The sequence below is a fragment of the Microtus oregoni genome, unplaced genomic scaffold, assembly GCF_018167655.1.
Source record: "Microtus oregoni isolate MIOR12 unplaced genomic scaffold, Mior012 000015F_ref0000493, whole genome shotgun sequence".
In the NCBI taxonomy this organism is placed as follows: Eukaryota; Metazoa; Chordata; class Mammalia; order Rodentia; family Cricetidae; genus Microtus; species Microtus oregoni.
Window position 1 is genome coordinate 39,967,793 of NW_024543074.1, and position 19,023 is coordinate 39,986,815.

The window sequence follows — 19,023 nt, forward strand, 5'->3', positions numbered from 1 at the left end:
CTCCAGGGCCCTGCTCCTTCACTGCATCCTAGGTCTTGAGTGTTCTCTCCTACTTAGAAAAGAAACTCTTCTTGATGACCCCTTCCTCCACGTTCTACATCAATATATCAACTGTTTGCTTGCTTGTTTTCATACTGTGTGATGAGCACACCTGTCTACCCCAGAGGAGAAATTCAACGCCAGCAGGCATTGCCTCACACAGAAAGCAGAATCTTCAGCAGCAACAGCTACTACTCTACCACTACTGGACTTAATCCATCTTCCCACTTTGCCCCGCCTCCAGCCCATACTCTGTATGACCACATTCATTATCTCACATCAGCACCAAACGCCCCACAGGGCAGTCTTCACTGCCACTTCGGTGCCTTTGACTACCTGAGGTTCGCTACCTAATCCAGCCCCCTCCAAACACACAGGGACAGGGACTGGGAGCGGAGTGACTCGTCCATGTGCGCACAGACCATCAGGGCAGAGTCACATTCGGGATGCAAGGGAATTGCCGATTTCAGGTGGCTTCTGCTTGCTGCAGATAGAGTATGAGTGACAGCCAGAGAAGCACCCTCCTGCTCCAAGTCACAGTCGTTACGCTGTCGAATGCACACAAGAGAAGAAAATGCAATCTCTGTAAACTTTTCCTAGTCGTCAACAAGAGTCACTGTAGCATCCAGGCTACACACAGCTGCACTATGATAAAATTGTGAGCTCTCCCCAAAAGACTGAAGACTCTGGGGCTTTGTACCGCTCAATACTGATCTCCTAACCGAGTCGACTGCTGTAGGTTTGGGTTGCCAGGGGGACAAACAGCAAAAACACCTTTACAGATTACCGGGTACAAGGAGTGTGCTGAGCATAGGGGAGCCTGAAGCTCCAGCCCTTCAACAGAAATGACACCATCTAGAACTCACCCCAGGTGGCATGTGGAATGACAGTGTGGGACAGGAGAATGAGACATCACAAATGTGTGTGTCTGGTCAGAGATACTGGTTATGTAAAAGCACCCTTGTTAGCAAGGTGGTACTGCAGCTTTATGGGGGTTGCTGTAGGGGAGCATCTCCGGAGAGGCTGGTCATTTCATGACATTTTCTGACCTTCCTAGTTTCTGTTCAGGTGACTAGTTATCTGGCAGGTGACTAGGCCTAGGACAAAGCTCATGAAAACAGCCCAAGCATTCCCTGAGGCTCCACTGTACCAGGAGCTTTAAGGACTCTGCCTGCTCCCAGGGATTGGCCAGCACCACCTCAAAAGCTCACTCCTGAGAACTATATTATACTAAGTTTGCCAAGAGTCATTTTAGGTGGGTTTTTTTTTAACATAAAATACTCCACTAAGTCTAACTATAGTAACTACCTCACTATATCCAGGACGCCTCATTCCACATCTGACTGCAGACAACTAATTTTTAAGTCTATCCACAAACTCGTGATAGATCAGGGAAGGCAGCCTCAAAGGAAGACCTGGACAGTGCCTGTCAAAAGTGAATGCTGCTGTACTGGCTCCCCATGGCCCTGGGGAGCCAGTGCCCACAGGATCACTACTCTGCTTGTACCTCTGACCTCTGGCCTCCACGCTGCCCTTCCCTGCCACCTAAAGCCCCACCACACTGGCAATTCTCTTTCTCTCCTGGGCTGACCCACCACCTCAATTCAGCTCTAAAGGCTAGCAGCATGCCCCAGCTGCAATGAAGACCAAAGTCTTTTGATCATGGCTTTGTTTTTGAGACAGGGTCTCATGTAGCACAGGCTGGCCTCAAACTCTATGTAGCTGAAGGTGACTTCAAATTTCTGATCATCCTTCCTTCTCCTGAATGATAGGATTACAGATGTGGGTCACATCTGTTTAGAAGGCACTGGGAAGTGGCAAAGCTCAGCTCCAGTCCAATCTTGACCTCCAAGGGTCCTTGTGGACCTGATTTACTGGATTTTTCATAGGTCTTTTTCATCCTTGTCTAAATACACTCAGACCTCTCCTCCTATAACCAGACATGCTCCAAGTCAGGAGTCACTACCTATATGAATATGTCATTAATATTGCAGATTCAATGTCACATCCCTAATTTGATCCCTCCCCTTCCTTAATGCTAATGTGTGGACACACCCAGGACACTATGTGTCATGCCAGCACTCTGGAGTCTTAGTCCCAACAATGGTCACTCCAACCCTGCAGGCCCTCTGCAGCAAGCCCACCCCGGCACTCGTTACACAGTCTTCTAGGCACTGGTTCCCCAGCCTTGTCCACACAGCCTGTGTGACCAGACAGTACTCACGGCTGTTACATAAACAATTTTATTAAATAACCAGGACTGACCCTTTCCCACTCACACCAGCACATGCACTCGTACACGCGTGTCCTCATTTCTCTTCTTCCTGAACAGCCACCTCAAACCCCACGGTTCTCATTGTGACCATCCTCAAACCTGAAAATTGGGAGCTGCCATGCGAGACATGGGTGCTCTTCCCCCAGCCCTGGGCAAGCCCCCTCACCATCCTCCTGATGGAGCAGGAGGTCAGCTCTTCCAAGGCACCCTGATCTGGTGTGGTTTCCCTTCACACGACCCAGGAGCACCAGCACCCAGAGCTGCTCTTTGAGGCTGGGACCTCTCACTTCAGGTCAACTCCTCCCACACACGGGAGGCTTTGCATTTGTGCTTAAAGCGCTCCCCAAAGGTTCCTGGAGTAGGTACTATCTGGCGTGAGGAAGAGCACTAGAGAACAATTGAGCACCAAATTCCCTAATGCCACCCTGTAGGAGGGTGCCAAGCTCCAGTCCAACCTCTACCCAAAAAAAGCAAGCCCAGAGCCACACACGAGGAGGCGGGTGGGGATGGCAAGGTCTCAGCCTTGAGAATCTCACATCTCTACCCTCTAGCATAGACCCCATCAGGGACCTACTAGCACCTTGGCAATGAGAAGGGCCCAGCCCAGCTAGAGACAAACCACACAGACAGGGGCCATTTGAGTTGGTCCTAATGGCCACGTTGGTAACAAAGTTGAGTTCCTCCACCTGACACTGAATTGTGGACACGCAGCACAGCAGCGAAGGTCACAAGGGGTGCACTGACAGAAGGTAGTGTCTTCCAGAGGCACACGGACAGTTTACACATTGCTCACAGGCAGGCTAGGACAGAAGGACAAGAGCACAGGCTGCCGGGACTCAGCAGCATATCTAGGGCACCCTGGGGAGCTGCCTTCTGGGAAGACGACGCCAGGAAGCAACAGGTGAGGCCTGTCCAACCACTTGGGCTAGGACACGTGTTCTCACATGACCTTCCTGCATCTTTTCTTGACCAAGTTCCCTGAGGGGAAAAGTCAGACAGATAGAAGTCAGGTCGGAAGAGGACATCAGAGCGCATCAGAGAGACTCAAGTGCCAGGAGGGGAAGAGGAGACAGGGCCAGAGCGCAAGCCTTCTGGGTGGGTAAGGCAAAGAGAGAGCTGCCTCCTGAGAAGGAACAGTGGGAAAGCTAGGGACAGAGGACTGAGACACAGCTGACCTTGCCCAGGCAAGGCTGCAGACCAGACCTGGGGCCCTGATTGCCCATATTGAAGTCAAGCCAGCACACCGCACAAAGCTACAGGCTGACGCTGCGCTGGTGCCGGCCCCCTCGGACTCCACCGTCACTTCCCCGGCGTCCCCGACTCTGGGGTCCCAGCTCCTGGCCATCTAGACTGGCGTGGTCTGAGAGGCCACGCAGGTGCTCCACTGAGTCACACTTCTGCAGGTCAGAGGCCACGGTGCGCAGGCTCAACAGGCTCAGTGTGTCCGTATCTGGGCCTGGACCAGGCCCAAGGCTGCTGCCCTCTTCCAGGCCCCCGCCCTCTGCCCCTTCAATCCCACTGTCCCCATCCTCAATGCCCTCAGGACCAGCTTCAGCCCCCACAGGGGAGGTTCGTCGTGGACCCAAGGAGTGAGGAGGCAAGCCCCGGCGCCGGGCATGAATCTGCTCGCTGATCTGCTCCAAGTTACGCAGCGCCACTGAGTAGCGGGTCTTGGCCTGTGCCACCTGCTGCTCCAGTTCTGTCACCTTGGCCTTGTGCTCCTGCAGGGGAGACAGGTAACCCATAAGATGTCGTCTGAACCCACTCAGCCTAAGGTCAGCCTCCTAGCCCAGAGCCCCTGGATACCCTCGACAACACTGAACCGCAATGCTTTTTCCAGCCGGGCTACGCCCTCTGAATGTCCCTCCTCACCTGAGCCCCACCCAGCCTTCCTCCCATTGGCTCCTCCTCCTCCTCCCTTTCTCTCCATTCTTCCTCTGCATCTGGCTGGTTTGCCCCCATTCCCAGCTTCCACCAATTCTCACTTTCCTCATTTACCTTTGCTTCTTGATCAATGTTCTCTACCAGCTCAAACCGATCACTCGGGCCTCCCACTCCTGCAGGATCCTTTTGAGCACTTGCTAGAGCACTGGCTGATCTGGCAAGGTTTTACCCGCATCAGTCCCCAGCACTGACCAAAGAAGCACACCAGCACTTCCTCTACCGGCCCATCCTTCAAGCTTAGCTACCTCCAGGATTTGGCTGAACTGGGCCTTGAGCTCGAAGTAGGGGCGGCTCTTGCCAATGGCTCGCCGGAGGGTCTTCTGCAGGGCCTGGACCCGAGCCTCAGCCTGCTGGCACAGCCGAGTCACACGCTGATGCTCCCGTTCACCTCGAAGCCGCTCTTCCTCTGCCTCATTCACCTGGCCCGGATAGGGAGGAGGACACACATCAATGAGCTGGCATACATACACCCCAGGATCAGCCCTAGGCTGCCAATATGCACACTGCCCTGGGGGAACCTGAAAAGGAATGTCCACAAACCCCTTCCCCCAACCCCCACTGTCTACAAAGTGAGACGGACAGGGATTGGGGACAGCAAGAGCTTCTTACCATCTCTTTCGGACACGGATCTCAAGCACTTGCCTCTGTATACACCTCTTCCCCACAGTCTTGCCACTCAGCTTTGCTGATACCATGGAAGGGTGTTACTTACAGCCAGCTCATTCCCTAAGAGTGGCTGAACACCCTCAAGCACACTGCAATTGAGCAACCAAATAATCCTGAGGGACCCCTCAGTGCCAGTGGCTAGAAGTACAGGACAGGAGGCACTGCCTATGGAAAGCTGCGGAGGCATGCTAACTTCTAGTTTCCACACGCTCCCTATCTGTGTGTAGCCCAGAACAGCATGGAACCAGGAGATTTCCAGGAGAAGTGGAGAACCAGACAAGCTCGTGGGTGCCCCCATCCCTATGGTTACCCAACACACCTAAACCCATTCATGAAGCTCACAATAGATAAAGTGTCTTCTCTAGGCATCCAAAATTGAAAGACACAGACACTACCCAGGAGCTGACACATGCCACAGACAAGCTGAAGGAGGCACAGTGAGCCCATGCCAGGGTGCCCCATTTCCCAGTCTACTTGTAGGAGGCCTGGAAATGGCACATAAGTCAACCCTCCAAGATACACTGGCAGAGTGCAAGACACTGAAGAGAAACTTCCTGGAAACAGGAACAGGGAGTTACACAGCTGAACCTAACACGTGGGTACTGAATCCAAAGCCACTGCCTGGAAACAGCTCATGGGTCAGCCCCATCCAGAGGACAGAGAGTAGAGGAGGCCTCCTAAGAGGGAAATGTTAGAATGGAAGCACTGGAGGGCAAGCGGGCAGTGGTAGGACAGACTCCGCCCTAAATGAAACCAAAGCTAAGGGAAGGCTGGAGGGGGAGAGTGAGCAGAAGGGGTGAGGAGGTAAGATGAAGCAATGTAAAACGGAGCAGCCCCTTACCTTACAGGTAGCATGGTTGAGCATCTCCTGCCAAGTAGGGTCCAGTCGATTTTTGTCAGCCATGACACCCTGCTCAGCCACGAAAACCATCTCCCGGGCGGCATTGTGCATGCTCACAGCCCGCTCGTAGCGCAATGCAGCCTTCTGTGTCTCCTGCTGGGCCTGTGGGGAGAGGGCCATCAGGATGGAGAGTCCTGAAGGACCCCAGTCACCCATAAGATCCTTACCTCAAAGGGGTAAGGAAAGACAAAGAGAGACCCGCTTATACTGTCAGCTCCAGTTCCCAAACCACACTAAAAATAGATGCCATCAAAGCAATGCTCTACAGACGTGAAAAAGAGATGTAGAAACATGGAGAAGATACTGCTGCCAGGGCATGGTGGCCCCATGACATCTAGCCAGACTCTGTGTGTGTGTGTGTGTGTGTGTGTGTGTGTGTGTGTTTTCGCACGCACATAAATAAAACAACTATTTTTAAATAAAAATATTTGTGTATATCAGGTTATATGTATAGGATGCTTATGAAATTTACAAACCCTGCTCCGGGTTTCGGTTAGATTGTCATCTCCAAGGTATGACATTATATATAGACATATATCCCAAAATCTGGGAAAAGAATCCAAAATATTTCTTAGCCCAAAATTAAGATAAAGACTGCTTCTCAGCTCACTGGCTAAGATCAAGCACAGCATCTATTACCAGTTTAACATCTGATACATCCTCTATCCAAAATTAAGATAAGAGATATTCAACCATTACTAGGCAAGCAAAAACCTAGAAGCAAACCCACACTTCCAGGTTGACAGAAAACGGAAAAGAGCATGTCTTACAAGTGGAAATAGCACAGCTGGGCGTGACGGTACACACCTTTAATCCCAATACTAAGAAGGCAGAGACAGGCAGAACTCTGTGAGTTCAAGATTGAGGCCAGCCTGGTCCACATAATATGCTCCAGAACAACCAGGACTCATGGAGAAACCCTGTCTCAAAATAAATAAATACGAAGGAAGGAAGGAAGGAAGGAAGGAAGGAAGGGAAGGATATAGCTGTTGAGCTTATAAAGTATGACACAGAGTTAGGGGTGTGACTCAGTAGCAAAACACTTCTTCACAACTGAACCATTTCTCAGCCCCAGAAAGCACTTTGTCACCAGAAGGTGGCTGTCTAGAGCTTTTGTATTATGTTATAACACAGTAACACAGGTAAAATGAAGGAACAAAAACAGCACATATTATATGACCCTACTTTTGTAAAATATACACCTAAGTAGTTTTTAAAACAAAAAAAAAGCAAAATCTAGAAATAATAGTAAAGGGAAGAACGCATGCTTAGTTGCTTATAGCATACAAAGAAACAGATTCATAGCAACTAACAAACTGGCTTTTAGAGTTGGCATGACATACATACACTGGGCACAAACAGGGTTAAGCAGCCACATAAAGCAGGAATCAGTTCAATGATTTTAGCTGTTCAAACTCGGCATGTACATACTTTTTTAAAAGATCAGACTTCTCATACGACCTAATCAACCTCCTGCACTTCTCTAAAGCAGTAATAGGTTGCACATTTGATAAAGTGAATGGCATAAATTACCAAGTCACACTTTTTGTTATAGGTTGTAGAGTAAATGAGTTTTATAAACAGAATTATTGTAAAAAGGCAACTCTACCAAATTTGGCAGTATCAATAAAATTGTAAAAACTCAAGAAGAAATAATTGTAAAAGTTCCTGAGCAATGAGTTTGTTCATGTGTTTGTTTTCGAATGACTGCTAATTATCAAATTATATTTAAAGCTAAATCTATCATATGTGCAAATTTAAGAAATATCTGGAGAGCAAAAAAAAAGGCTGCTGAGGAGTAGGAGAAGACCAGATTTTCCATCTTACTACTATTTCTATATTTTAATTCATATATAATTAGAAGTTCTTTTTTGTTATTAAATGTAAATTTTGTTCAAAATGAAAACTAAAAAAATGCAAGTTACTAAGAAGTGGTTCTCAAATGCAAAATATAAGTGTGAATTGCCTAGGTTGTATACAAGTTTGTAATGAAATTTGAATTACAGGTAATATAGTACAGTGATAATATATACCTAAATGAATAATACAGTGTAAAAACCATATTGCTTACATATTTTGAGGTAAACAAAAACCTATTCCCATTAATAATAATAAATATTCCAAGGAAGTGGTGGTGCATGCCTTTAATCCCAACACTTGGGAGGCAAAGGCAGGAAGATCTCAGTGAGTCTAAAGCCAGCCTGGTCTACAAAGCAAGTTTGAGGACACCAGGACTGTTACACAGAGAAACCCTGTCTCAATAACAATAATAATAATAATAAATATTGACAAAAAAACAAAACAAAACAGTAGCATTATCAAGCCAGGTATAATGGCCCAAGCTTTTAATCCCAGCACTCAGGAGGCAGAAGCAAGCAAATCTGAGTTTGAGGCCAGCCTGGTCTATATAGAGTTCCAGAACAGCCAGAGCTACATAGAGAGACACTGTCTCAAAAAGGAGAAGGAAGGAAGGGAGGGAAGGAGAGAGGGATAGGAAGGAAAGGGAAGAGAGTAAGAAACAAAGAAAGAGAAAACAGTAGGATGTCAGAGTGGATATCCTAGATACACCCTAAGTACTTAAACACAGAAGACATCTAAACATCAGCAGGTGAGGCCTATGGGTGGAACTCAGCAGGAGAGTTCTTGTCTGGTATTCCCAAGACCCTGGCTTTGATCCCAGCCCAAGGAAGTAGAGGAGAGGGGAAGGGAGGGCAGAAGAGAGGAGTGAAGAGGAGGAGAAGGCAGAAGGAAGGATAGAAAGAATGAAGCCATTAGTAAGACTGAAATTTTCTGGACAAGACCCAATGCCTCCACACAACCATTTCTTGACCATGAGTCCATTTTCTTACATTTTATACGTGTGTGTGTGTGTGTGTGTGTGTGTGTGTGTGTGTGTGTGTGTTTGTGTGTGTGTGTATCAGCACAAATGCCACACGATGCATGTGGAGGTCAGAAGACAATACACAGGAGTCACCATGTGGATTCCAGTGAATGAGCTCACGTCATCAGGTCAGGGAGGAGGTGCCTTTATCCACTGAGCCCATTTCCTACAACTATAAGAACCTCAACTCACAGGCTGTTCAGAGCACGTCCATATCCTTAAGTATGGTGCCTTATTCTCAACTCCATACAGAGACTGAGTCCAGAAACAGTCCCTGCAGGAAGCCCTCCCTGATTGTAGGTCCAACTGCCCTGCTGCTTAGTGCTGTCAACTAGACACAGCCTCGAGTCACCTGAAAGGGAATCTCAGCTGGGGAACTGTCCAGATCAGACCGGCCTGTGGGCATGTCTATAGTGCACTGTCTTGACTGCTAGTTGATGTAAAGTCCAGCCCACTATGGGTGGCACATTCCCTGAGCAGGTGGTCCTAGACTATATAGGAAAGCTAGCTGAGTATAAGCCCTCAAGTGAGCCAGCAAGCAGGTTCCTCACGGTCCTGTCCCAGTTCTTGCTAGGGTTGCTGCCTTGACGTCCATCAGTGATGGACCGTGACCTGGAAGTGTAAGTCACAGAAACCCTTACCTCCCCTAAGGTCTCAGTATTTGTCACAGCAGCAAAAACACAGGCATACCTCCTTAGCCAGTCGTCGAGCCTCATAGTAGGGCCGGGCCTTCTCAATACAGCTCCCCAAGTGAGAGCCCTGAGTGTTAAGCTTTCTTGCAGACTCCTGCAGGATCCTCCGATAAGTGGTCCTTGCCTCCTGGAAGGGAAGATACAGAGCAGGCATACAGGTCTCAGAATCTCATTTCTAGACACACCACTGTCTCAACCTAGGAAAGCACAAATAAGAGAAATCCCCAGAGACCAACCCAAGGGCGTGAGAAATGAGACACTCACATCTAGCTGGAGCTCCACCTGGTTGATCTCCTCACTAGCCTGGTTCAGATGTTCCAGCTCCTCCTGCCAAAGAAGGGTGTGAGTTAGAACAGGCGCGAGGAGCCTCAAGTGAACTACACTAGGCAGGGAGGAAAAACAGAGAGAGAGTACCAGCAGACTGGGGAGCAGAGTGAGTCACTTGAAAAGGGCTAAGAAATGCAGGAGGGACTGTTCCGGCAGCACCCTGTCCAGGCCAGAGGACAGTCTCATGTAATCTTCACAGTTCCACTTAACTGAGTAGTCAGATTGCAAGGATGAGGAAACCCCAGTTCAGGGAATGCGGTCCTACCACACACAGAGCAGCAGCACTGAGCCTCACTCTCCACCAGAGCGCACTACTTCCTCTTGATGGGGGAAATTTTCTAGAAGATAAAGGATTCTCCTTCCTGGGCCAGGAGGGTCACACACTTAGTACACGCTTACTACATACTTACTGCTCAGTACTTAAAAAAATGTGAGCACGTTGGGCGGTGGTGGCGCACGTCTTTAATCCCAGCAGTTGGGAGGCAGAGGCAGGTGGATCGCTGTGAGTCTGAGGCCAGCCTGGTCTACAGAGCTAGTTCCAGGACAGGCTCCAAAGCCACAGCAAAACACCCCCCCCCCAAAAAAAAAATGTGAGCACAGAGCCTGGAGAGATGGCTCGGGGTTTAAGACTATATGTTGCTCTTGTAGAGGTACCAAGTTCAGGACCCAGCACCCACATGGCAATTCACAACCACCTGCAAGTCCAGCTCCAGGGGACCCAGTGTCCTCTTCTAGCCTCCAAGGGCACTGCATGAACATGGTCCACATACATATATGCAGATAAGACACATACATAAAAAACACATCTTTTAAAAAGAATGTAGAAAATAGAGAAAAAAAATGAGTGGAGCTGGAGAGATGGCTCAGAGGTTAAGAGCACCGGAGGAAGGAAGGAAAGAAGAGGGAGGGAGGGAGGGAGGCAGGCAGGCAGGCAGGCAGGCAGAATTTAGAACACAGCACACACAGAGGTTGTGACTCCCATCAGTGAGCAAAAGGTTCTTGGCAGCAGTAAACCTGTGTGAAAATGGGTACAGGGGCCCCCTAGACCTCAGGATCACCCACCTGGGCTAGAAAAAGCCAGAGCAAGTTGCCTGGAGCCCCTCTTCCCAGCAAGAAGGCAAAGTAGAGCAAGTGCTCCAGGGAGACAAGTTGAGGGGCACAAAGAAAGACCAGTGAAACAGGCACCATAGGAAGAGCAGAAAATAGAGACCCAATTGGCAAAGTGAATCCCTAGAGCCTGGGGCCACTGAGTCTGAGATGTAAGATGACAAATCCGAGCAATGGAAGGAAAGCTGGAGGGATCACAGAAACAGAAGTAAAAGCTATTTACTGTGTTCCAAGAGGAAGAAGAAGGGAAAGACCCCAAGGAAATGCAGGACACAGAAACACAAGGGCTTGTTGGATGATCAAGATGAAAACCAAAGACCAGGGAAGGACAAGGTTCCAAGAGGTTTTTTGACCAGATCCCATCCAATGCAATATAACTTTTCCTACCTATTCATTTTTCTAATTATGAGTATAGGATGAGGGGTATGCATGTGAGTGCAGGTGCCTGCAGAGGCCAAGGCATCAAATTCCCCTAGAGTTACAGCTGGTTATGGGCTGCCCAACATGGGTGCTGCGAACTTAACTCAGGTCCCTGTAAGAGCAGTACATGCCCTTAACTACTACTAAGTCATCTCAGAAGCCACCCCCTCTTCCCCCGTGCAATGATCTGGTAGTGGCAAGGAGGAATCTCAGGAGAAAAATTACTAGACGTACTAGTTGGAATGTCTCACTGGTCCCTGGGCCTGAAAGAAGAGCTTGGAACCACCCTAGATCTCTCAGTGATGGGACAGAGAGCTAAGAAAGCTGCTGGCTACAAACCATTCTCCCTTGCCTAAGAGAACACATTCAATCCCAGATCCTGGGAATCTGAGGATACCCGTTAGAGTGTTGGGCTGTGCCAAGGGCTCTGCATCAGGAAATGCCAGGTACTTAGTCACAGGCTCCACAGGGCAGGTGCTCCGCCCCAGGTGCTGCCTCCACCAGTCCATGCAGTCTGCCTGCTGTTCATCCATGACAGCCATTAGACAGCAACTCCACCATCTTGCCCCCTCTGCACAGATGTGATATTGGCTACCATTCGCCTGGCTTGGCCCTTCCAGCAACCCAGTGAGGGGGGTTGGACTGGAATGAAAGAGCTCACTTATTTCATAAACAGACACACAAGTGCACACTTTGAAAAGACATTGAAAAACTAAAAGTACAGGAAACTGCTCCCATGTGTCCAATAAGTTCCGAGACAGACGGGCTATACAGAGAAACCCTGTCTCAAAAAAACAAGAAAGAAAGAAAGAAAGAAAGAAAGAAAGAAAGAAAGGAAGGAAGAAAGAAAGACAGACAAAGCCTGCTGACAGGTCTAACTAGTGCTCACAAAGCTCACACAGAAACAAGAGAAGCCCCCCACAGACAGACGGACATGGTAAGCAGGGAGGAACAGCCACACTAAAGCATCATGGCGAAGTACAGTGGGTAGCCGCTGAGCACCCAAAGTGCTGTTGTGGACAGTCAGCAACACATTCCATTTGGCCTGTTCCACCAGAAACTCCTGGCACTCGGCGAAAATGGAATTCAGGGTCTGAGTCAGCATGCATCATCTGTCAGAAAGCCAGCAGCCAGCAGGAAGATGACCTTCTTGGGGCACTCTGGGTGCATTCCCAGAAGGCCAGGCCACTGAGTCAAAGCATGGGTGCTGGACTACAATGTTTCTGCTCCACCCTTGGACGCTTCTGGTCCTCTTCCACAAACCACCAAAAGCCCAAGCAGATGAGTAAACAGGGCCAGGGTGGTGATGACTGTATTTTGAGAGTTAAACTAACAGATGAAGATTAGGACGATAAGAATTGGGAGTAAAGCAAGGGTGTCCACATATCTTTTAAAAAAAAGTATCCATCGGAAAGAAAGTAGAGCTGAACATGGTGGCACACACCTATAATCCCATTCAGGATACAGAAGCAAAAGGATCAGGAGTTCAAAGTCAGCATGAGCTATACAGTGAGTTCAAGATCATCAACTACATGAAACACTATCTCGCAAAACAAAACAAAACACCCAAGGAGGCAGAGAAAACCAGAGGGGGCCAGGCCCATCCTAGCACCACCAATCCCTCTGCCCAACACACCCACTCCTTCCACTAACCCTCTTTCCAAAAGCTGGAGGACTTGAGGAACTCCAATGATCCAGTGAAACCTTGATGGAGACACGACGACCTTTTCTGAAGGGGTAAACAGATACTACAGGCAGATACAGGCGAGTCTCCAGTCTACTTCCAGAGACGTCCCACCAGATGACAGACATGAGCTACCTGCCTGTCAGCCATGGAAACCCAGCCTCACATTATGGAGCCTCACCCTGAAGATAAGCATTTCCAAGAAATTCAAAAAATTCCAAAATAGGTCAGAGCCCTACCTCTGGGCCACCCCTTGCCTAGTGGACTCGGCCCCGGCTGTGCTTTAATTTCACATCTTATTCTGTTCGGCAGTGTAAATGAAATGTTTTTGAAAACTCCCTAGTGGGTTTTGATGGATCTGTTAATGGAGACATATTAAATGTGTTGAGAATTCCGAAAATCAGACACTCCCTGAAAGAGCTGAGGCACATTTTCCAGGCATGCACTATCAACACTAAAAAAAACGCTGAACACTTGCTAACTCACCTCCTCGGCACCAGAGAATACAAACACAGAAGGCAAAATGTTGTGGCCACCACCTCAAAACTGCAGTATTCCTCCTACCAGGCTGCTTTTTCCTACAGCAAAGTCTACAAAGTCAGGCTGAAGAACTGACCTATCTGTGCCTGTGTCATTAAATGAGGCGGAATGTGGGGCCTTCCCTCCCCGTGCAGCCTACCACGCTCCACTAAGTGCAGTGTGGCTTAGCAGGAGAGACTAGCCCCTCCAGTACAGGTCACACTGCAAGCTCCCTGGAGGCAAAGCTGACCTTACGCGCCGTCAGGGCGTCCAACACTCCCTCCCAGAGCACAACCATCAGAACTGTGGAGGCAGAAATGTCCCATCAGCACCAGCACCACAGTAAGAACTGCGGGTCTTAGTCTACCTGATTACATTTCCACAGGGACTCTGGCGGTTACCTTTTGGGCAGTGCAGCCTCTCCATTCTACTTCCTTTGCCTCCATGATTACTGGAAAAGTACACAGGACAAGAGGTGAGAAGAAGATGGAAGAAGGCAGGAGAGAAGGCTTCTCCAGAGCAGAGGATGTTTCGGGAAGGTATAAGAAGTGCATTATACATCCTCTCCTCGAGGAACAGATAGAGTTCCTTAACAATCTATAAACACTACCAAAGAAACAAGCAAAAGTATTTTTAAAAAAATTATATACTTCTGTGCACAGTGAATGGGAGCTGTGCAAACCAGACAAATCAAATCCCCCACTTTATAGACAAATTAACTCAAAAAAAAAGTTAACTTTCTCAACAATCACAAATCATGGGGCTGAGGCAGAGGCTCCAGACTTTTTTGGGTGTTTTCTCAGTGGAGGACAAGTCTTTAGAATGAGCATGAGAAGCTGAGCTGTTTTCAATTCAGCACCATGAAGTACAGCAGAAATAAAATACTGACTCATGCCAGAAAAGACTAGCTCACCAAATCCTTCATTACAAGCACACAAACAGCCCGAGAGAAGCCTTACTACACACACACACACACACACACACACACACACCCCAAAACCAGCTTTGCTTTCTTTGCAATTCATTGGCATTACCCAGTTAAGGTTTGTTGACAGACAAGCCCAGGAATTCAAGCATTAGGATGCTCTGGCTACCTAGAAGGAGATAAATCACTACCCCAAGTAACAGAACCTCAGAGATGCAACCTACCCAAATGGCATAGTTGGACCCCAAACACAAGCATATGCTGGCTATTATTTGCCCAAGAAACTTCCCTGAGTCCTCCTTAGACAGCACCCTGAAACACTACAGATAGCTCAGCTTCACCTAGCCAGCCATCTCCTCCACAACGCTCAGTCTCTTCATACCCATTTCCCTGATGTCTCTTACACAACCATCCCCACCTTACCAACTAGACTGGACACACTCCACGACAATACACTGTTCTACCATTCTTTTGGTAAATCCACAATTCCAAGAGCCAGGAATGTATAATAAGGACTGATCCCAACTGGTCTAAATCCTTGCAATATAAGAGGCTTTCTGCTGGGCATGAAGGTCATACTTTTAATCCCAGCACTTGGGAGGCAGAGGCAGGCGGATCTCTGAGTTCTATGCCGCCATGGTCTAAAATAACCCTGTCTCAAAAAAAAAAAAAATACAGACAGAAATTTTTATAGTGCCTTTCAAATACCTAAAAGATTGCACAACTAGATTCTGAGACACTGCTGAGAAGGCAGAAATATGGAAAGATCCCCTCACTTAGTCTCAAAACTGCCTCCCAATCTCAGTCACTTCCTCTTGCCTCCAGTACATGCAAGACATCGGGGCTCCCAGCCCCTCTGCTTAGTCAGAAAGAAGAGCAATGGTTCTATGCCCTGAAGTGTATCATCACTCAGCATACCCCGAGCAGGGCCCCGGATCCCCATCAGCACTTCCGTTGGCACTTGTCACGATAAACCACAATGCTTGGTGCACACACCTGTTTTCATTCCCCACCCCAGTGCACTGTGGGAGAGTAAGTCTAAGGCCCCTCTCCTCGGACACAGTCTCTTCAGCGAGTCTGGAACCTGGGCTTCCCTTCCCTCCATCCACTCGGCCTTCTCACCTGTATCCTAGGATCCAGTTCTTCCTCCTCTCTGGGGGACAACTTGGTCTCGCTGCTGCTGCTTCCACCTCCTCCAGGCTCCTCTGCTACCGGGCTCCTAGGGACTTCATCCTCTACCACCTCTGGCCGCAGTTCCCCCTGGGGAGTCTCTCGGCCTCCTGGAGCCTTTTTGAAATCAGCCATGCTGGCTGGAAGAGGGCAGAGCCCTATGCACGAGAGAGGGCTGACATGCTGGGACCAGGGCCCCAGCTTGAGGCTTCCTGGGCTTTGGATGTCAAAGAGAAGGGCTTCTCTTCTCAAAGGCAGGGGGAAAGGGGCACAGGACAAGCCTCGAGCTCGGTTAGAGGCCGAGATTCAAAGTGTTGGCGAGGTCCCTATAACTAAAGCCTGGTCTGTGCGAAAGTTCTTCACACCCCACCACAGGGAGTCCACCAGCAGCAACAGCCCCAAATCAAGGAGCAAAGGGGGCCTGGATCCTGGGCCGAGGCCTACGAAGAGGAGCACCATTCGGGAGGGTGGAGGCAAGCGCCTCCAGGCTGCGGTGGCAGATGGAGAGACGGCTAAGTCCGAGCAGAGGCTAAGAGATGAGCCTCTGGGGAGCTGCAGGAGAAACAAAGGCCAAGTTATATATGATGTCAGCATCAGAACCTTGGCCAGCAGCCTCTTCCAAGTCCTGGGTCTCCCAAAGACACCACTGTATCACAAACACACACTTGTGTGGTCCGACCAGTCCCCACCACAACTTCTTTCCTCAGGCCTCAAGGACTTGAGGTCCGACTCTGCCCCTGTCCCTGTTCCTCTCACTCCAGCCCCTCCCTAGTCAGCATCTTGCAGACTCCCCTCTGAGCCCCTACCCTCTCATCCACTCCCTCTTTCGATCCAGCCTGTCCCCCACCACCCTCTCCGGCTTAGCAATTCACCTTCTAAGCCTCTCAACCTCGCCTCACCAGTCCTGCGGACCATCGGAGCCTCTAGGCTCCAACCCCACACTCTTCGGCAGTCCCAAGGCCTGAGTTCCAGTCATCCCTAATGACCAAGAGCAAAAAATCCCCGTCCTGGCTTTACCTCAGTTTACCTTGTTGTGCGGGGAGCGTCAGGGAGCAAACAATCTTCCCCCGCCCTCCCCGCAACAAGACTGTCCAACCAAAAACGCCCCGGCGGAGAGGAAACGGAAATATGCCATCGCGTAACAACGCTATCCCTCCCTTCCTCACTGACAAGCATAGCCCTGTGCGGGCTCAACGTCCGGAAGGCTGGCCTTCAGTGTCCGTACAAGATGGCGCTGCTCTTTGTCCAACATCGCCTTTCCTGGCTCCCAGTTCATCCCCACCGAGTCTAAGTGAAATGAACGCCTGAATATGAGATTCTGAGGAAAACTACAGCGGGTGATGGGGACCTAGAGTCCCTCCGGACCAGGAAAGTGCTAGCAATAGTGTCGTAAGAGAGCGGACATCTTGCTTTACGGCATAGAGGCGGTGACTCCGGACGGTCCCTTCCAAACGTGAACCGGAAGTGGTGTTGTGTGCTTCTGGTTTCGGTGGCTTCGGCTCTCTCGCACCTAGGGATTGCTATTAAAAACAAAAGTCTCTGTCCAAAGGTGATTTCTCTCCCTTCAATGAAACCGGCGGACTCTGTGTCAGGAAAGGTGAGCGAAACTCCCGCTCCCTCCCTGCCGCCGGCGCCGTCGCTCCCGCTAAGTGGCTGGCCTCACTGGGCGCCAGTTACGCCGTGAATGGTGGGGATCTCAGCGTTGCTCGCTTAGAGGAGGAGAACGAGGTTCGAACTAAGCCCAGTGTATCACTCCCTACTCCATAAATGGGTGGTCTAGATGCCCCTGCTACTTAGGCAAGAAGGGCAGCGGCTAAGAGCTGCAAGGTGGGGTCTTTGCTTGGTGCTGGCTGCCTCAGCCGGGTCAGGCTTTTCCCTTGAGATGAAGCACGCACCTGGGCCAAGTTCTCGTCCCATTGGGTTCTGTCCAACGCAGCCCGTGTTTGGTAAAGCGGTTACAAGATTTTGTCTAGTCAAGAGCTGCATTCCTAATTGCGTAGGGGTCATTAGGTGTTTTAAGGGGAACGTGAATGAGGAAGGAGAACGGGGGTTCCGTAGTCAGAGAAGGGAAAGGAATTACAGAGCTGCTCACTGTAGATGCTATAAGCCAGCGTGTTTCTAGTTGACAGTTACGTTAGGATTCTTCTCCGTGTTGAAAAGTATTGCGTGGTTTGTTAAAGAACAGTCAGGAAGACTGTATAAGGATTGTAGAACGAGATGCAGGGGCCAGTGCAGTGGGGGAGAGATTGGACTCCAACTACAGCGTGAACAAAAGGAAATTTATAGCCAAAGATCGGTGTTGGGGTCAGTGAATGGAATGCTGATAAGAGGGAAAAGTAGGGTCAAACAGGACTGGTTAAGCCAAACTGGATTCTTGCTGAAGACAGCCCTGGAAGGTTTGTGTCTATACCGAGGATCCTGACGTGCAGGATGGGTAGAGGAGTGGTCTTGGTAAACTTACTGCACAAAATTCCTTATTAAAACCAGGTTTGACAAGATAGTGTGCAGGTGGGCCTAGAGAAGGGGTCAGAGACCTGACTAAAGTTAGACCAAAGGATCGTTTTCATGTCTCCAAGACCAGGAGATGGAGGCCCTGTCTTTCCTAATGACTACATTGCAAAGATATGTGTGGCCCTTGGCTCTTTGTGAAGGATACCCCTAAACTGTAAGAAATACGTACACTACCATAAGGGGACAAAGGAAGGATTCAAAATTGTAGACCCTTTTTAGTAAGTGCTCTAAGAAAAGTAACTTCGGGACCCGTTATTATTAGCAACCAGGTGTTGCCCAAAATAAACAGCACATTCTCCTGACAGCATTGAGCTTTCTCAAACAGGCATTTCAATGGGACATAAGAGACTAGGTCATCCTAGGGACAGGACTGTTGGTGCTGTCTCCAAAAAAGTAAAACTGGAGTGTGGGAATACAGTTCAGCAATACAGCCCTTGTCTAGGTTCTGAGTTCAGTCCCTAGCACTGTACAAGGTGGAAGTTTTAATTTTAAAAATTCTTCTATTTAGATTTTGTTTAGCCTCTGTATGAATGTTTTGCCTGCCTTTATGTATGCGAATCACATGCGTGCCTGATGCCCCCAGAGATCAAAAGAGGACATTGGATCTCCTAGAACCAGAGTTATGGATGCTGTGAGCCGTCACATGGGTGCTGAGTCCAGGTCCTCTGCAAGAGCCAGCGCTCTTAACCACTGTGCCATTTCTCCAGCTCAGAAAAACTAGCTGTTGTTGTTGTTATTATTACTATTCTTTTATTTTATTTGGCTTTTTAAGACAGGGTCTCTAGCTGCCCTGGAACTCACAGAGATCCACTTCCCTCTGCCCCTCCCCAAGTGCTGGGATTAAAGGCATGAAGTACCACACCTGGCGAAAAACTAGTTTTTAATGAAGATAGTTTAGGGTCTGTTGTGAGGGAAATAAAAGATAGCAACAAAGGTCTGGGCTGGTGAGAGGCCCAGTGGAT

At 49.1% G+C, this 19,023-nt stretch overlaps 1 protein-coding gene across 3 annotated transcripts; it reads right to left on the reverse strand.

Moving 5' to 3' along the window:
* Positions 1 to 2,129: 2,129 nt before the first annotated feature.
* On the reverse strand, positions 2,130 to 16,661 carry Sh3bp5l (SH3 binding domain protein 5 like). 3 transcript variants are annotated; one of them, XM_041664896.1, is made up of 7 exons: positions 16,578 to 16,661; positions 15,503 to 16,102; positions 9,663 to 9,725; positions 9,397 to 9,525; positions 5,766 to 5,927; positions 4,504 to 4,677; positions 2,130 to 4,035 (listed from the first exon to the last, which is right to left on the reverse strand). In XM_041664896.1, the coding sequence occupies exons 2-7, from the start codon at positions 15,683 to 15,685 to the stop codon at positions 3,568 to 3,570; spliced, it is 1,179 nt and encodes a 392-aa protein (XP_041520830.1). In that variant the 5' UTR covers positions 15,686 to 16,102; positions 16,578 to 16,661; the 3' UTR covers positions 2,130 to 3,567. The 3 variants fall into 3 exon arrangements, with proteins under 3 accessions (XP_041520830.1, XP_041520829.1, XP_041520831.1); XM_041664895.1 differs by having other exon boundaries at positions 16,568 to 16,643; XM_041664897.1 differs by lacking the exon at positions 16,578 to 16,661 and adding an exon at positions 16,423 to 16,560.
* Between the last annotated feature and the right edge of the window lie 2,362 nt (positions 16,662 to 19,023).